Raw genomic sequence first — 1,747 nt, 5'->3', positions numbered from 1 at the left:
AAAAAGTTGCTATGATTTTATTGGATGAATGAAAAGGAAATCCAATAGTCTGTTCTCTGTAGGTACTTGAATCTTGGGTACCATACTAAACAAGGAAAGATGGCCAACTGAAGTCGGAATTGGAGGATCAAATTATATTTGCTCAGCCAGCTCTGCTCCAAAGAAAGCATTTAATAAACAGTTATTCCCTTTTTTTTCTTGAATAGGGCACCAAAAACACTGAAGTCTGAGGAAATTCGAAAAATAGAGAAATTGTGGGCTTCAGAGCAAGACAGGATTATTATATACTGATTTGCATATGATAAGGTATTTACTTTACAAATCCTACAAAATCCTCATTAAAATCCTTGTCATAATAATGGATAAAATGCAAAAACATTGCATTGATGTAATGATCTTTTCTGTCTCTTCCACAGCTCAGAGTTCAATGAACAAGTCAGGAGCACACACTGTGACTGAATTTGTTATCTTGGGTTTTGGTGGTAGCTGGGAGACACGAATCTTACTCTTTTCTCTGTTCTTCATAATCTATATCCTGACCATGATGGGGAATGGGGCCATCATGTGTGCAGTGAGGTGGGACCAGAGGCTCCACACACCCATGTATATCCTCTTAGGGAACTTTGCCTTTCTGGAATTCTGGTATATAAATTCCACTGTGCCCAACATTTTAGAAAACCTCCTCTCAGAAACCAAAACCATCTCATTTGTTGGCTGTATCATCCAGTTCTATTTCTTTACCTCCCTGGCAGCAACTGAAGTCATTTTCCTGTGTATCATGGCTTATGATCGTTATCTTGCCATCTGCCGCCCACTACACTACCCAACAATCATGACCACAAAACGCTGTTACACTTTGATGTCTGGGTGCTGGATGTTTGGCTTATTAAGTTATTTTCCATCTACTATTCAGCTCTCTCAGCTATCATTCTGTGGTCCCAACATCATTGACCACTTTCTTTGTGACATGGATCCAATTATAGCTCTATCATGCTCCCCAGCTCCTGTCACTGAAATTCTGTTCTATATTCTCAACTCCCTCATTCTCTTCCTCCCCATACTCTACATCCTTGGATCTTACGTACTTCTCCTAAGAGCCGTGCTGCAAGTCCCCTCAGCTGCTGGCAGGCGTAAGGCTTTCTCCACATGTGGATCCCATCTGGCTGTTGTCTCTCTCTTCTTTGGGAGCCTTATGATCATGTATGTGAGCCCAACAGCTGAGAACTCAGAAGTACAGAAGATAATAACCTTGTTCTATTCAGTTGTGACACCATTTTTAAATCCCCTGATCTATAGCCTCCGTAACAAAGAGATGAAGGTAGCCTTCAAAAAAGTCATGAGGATTGCTTCAGAATAAACAGTCATATATATGAATTTTACATGTGGTTCTATAATCTAATTACAGATAATTAAATTCCACAAACATTGATTACATGCTTTCTGTGGGCAAAACACTGAAGGAAATACAAAGATGAATAAAAGATAATTGAGAGAGAACAGTTTCCTACTGCTACTAAATATTATACTTCGGGGTGAATTGAAAATATCTTCTCAGGATGATTCCTCATTCTTTCATGTACTGCATGTCATGGTCCATCTAAACCTCAACTCCATAACAGTAAAAATCAGGTGAACATTTAATCTGTCAGTCTCTACTCTAAATTCTACATTGAGTATCAAAAGAGTTTCCTCTGTCTGAGTCAGAGAACAGCAGCTGTGTGCTTACAATCCCTTTTTATTCAAAAAA

The 1,747-nt window shown here is 39.0% G+C and overlaps 1 protein-coding gene across 1 annotated transcript; it reads left to right on the top strand.

Annotated features, from left to right (window-relative positions):
* Positions 1-391: 391 nt before the first annotated feature.
* Positions 392-1,357, top strand: LOC100923293 (olfactory receptor 11H4-like). Its single transcript, XM_003755754.2, has one exon. The coding sequence runs from the start codon at positions 392-394 to the stop codon at positions 1,355-1,357; it is 966 nt and encodes a 321-aa protein (XP_003755802.2).
* Positions 1,358-1,747: the final 390 nt, after the last annotated feature.

This window comes from Sarcophilus harrisii, chromosome 2 (assembly GCF_902635505.1).
Source record: "Sarcophilus harrisii chromosome 2, mSarHar1.11, whole genome shotgun sequence".
Classification (NCBI taxonomy): domain Eukaryota; kingdom Metazoa; phylum Chordata; class Mammalia; order Dasyuromorphia; family Dasyuridae; genus Sarcophilus; species Sarcophilus harrisii.
The sequence above is the reverse complement of the archived record's forward strand: the minus strand, read 5'-3'. Positions and strand labels throughout refer to the sequence as shown.

What these genes read in the sequence shown, in the direction of transcription:
- LOC100923293 (XM_003755754.2), top strand. Translation starts at nt 392, where the DNA reads ATGATCTTTTCTGTCTCTTCCACAGCTCAGAGTTCAATGAACAAGTCA.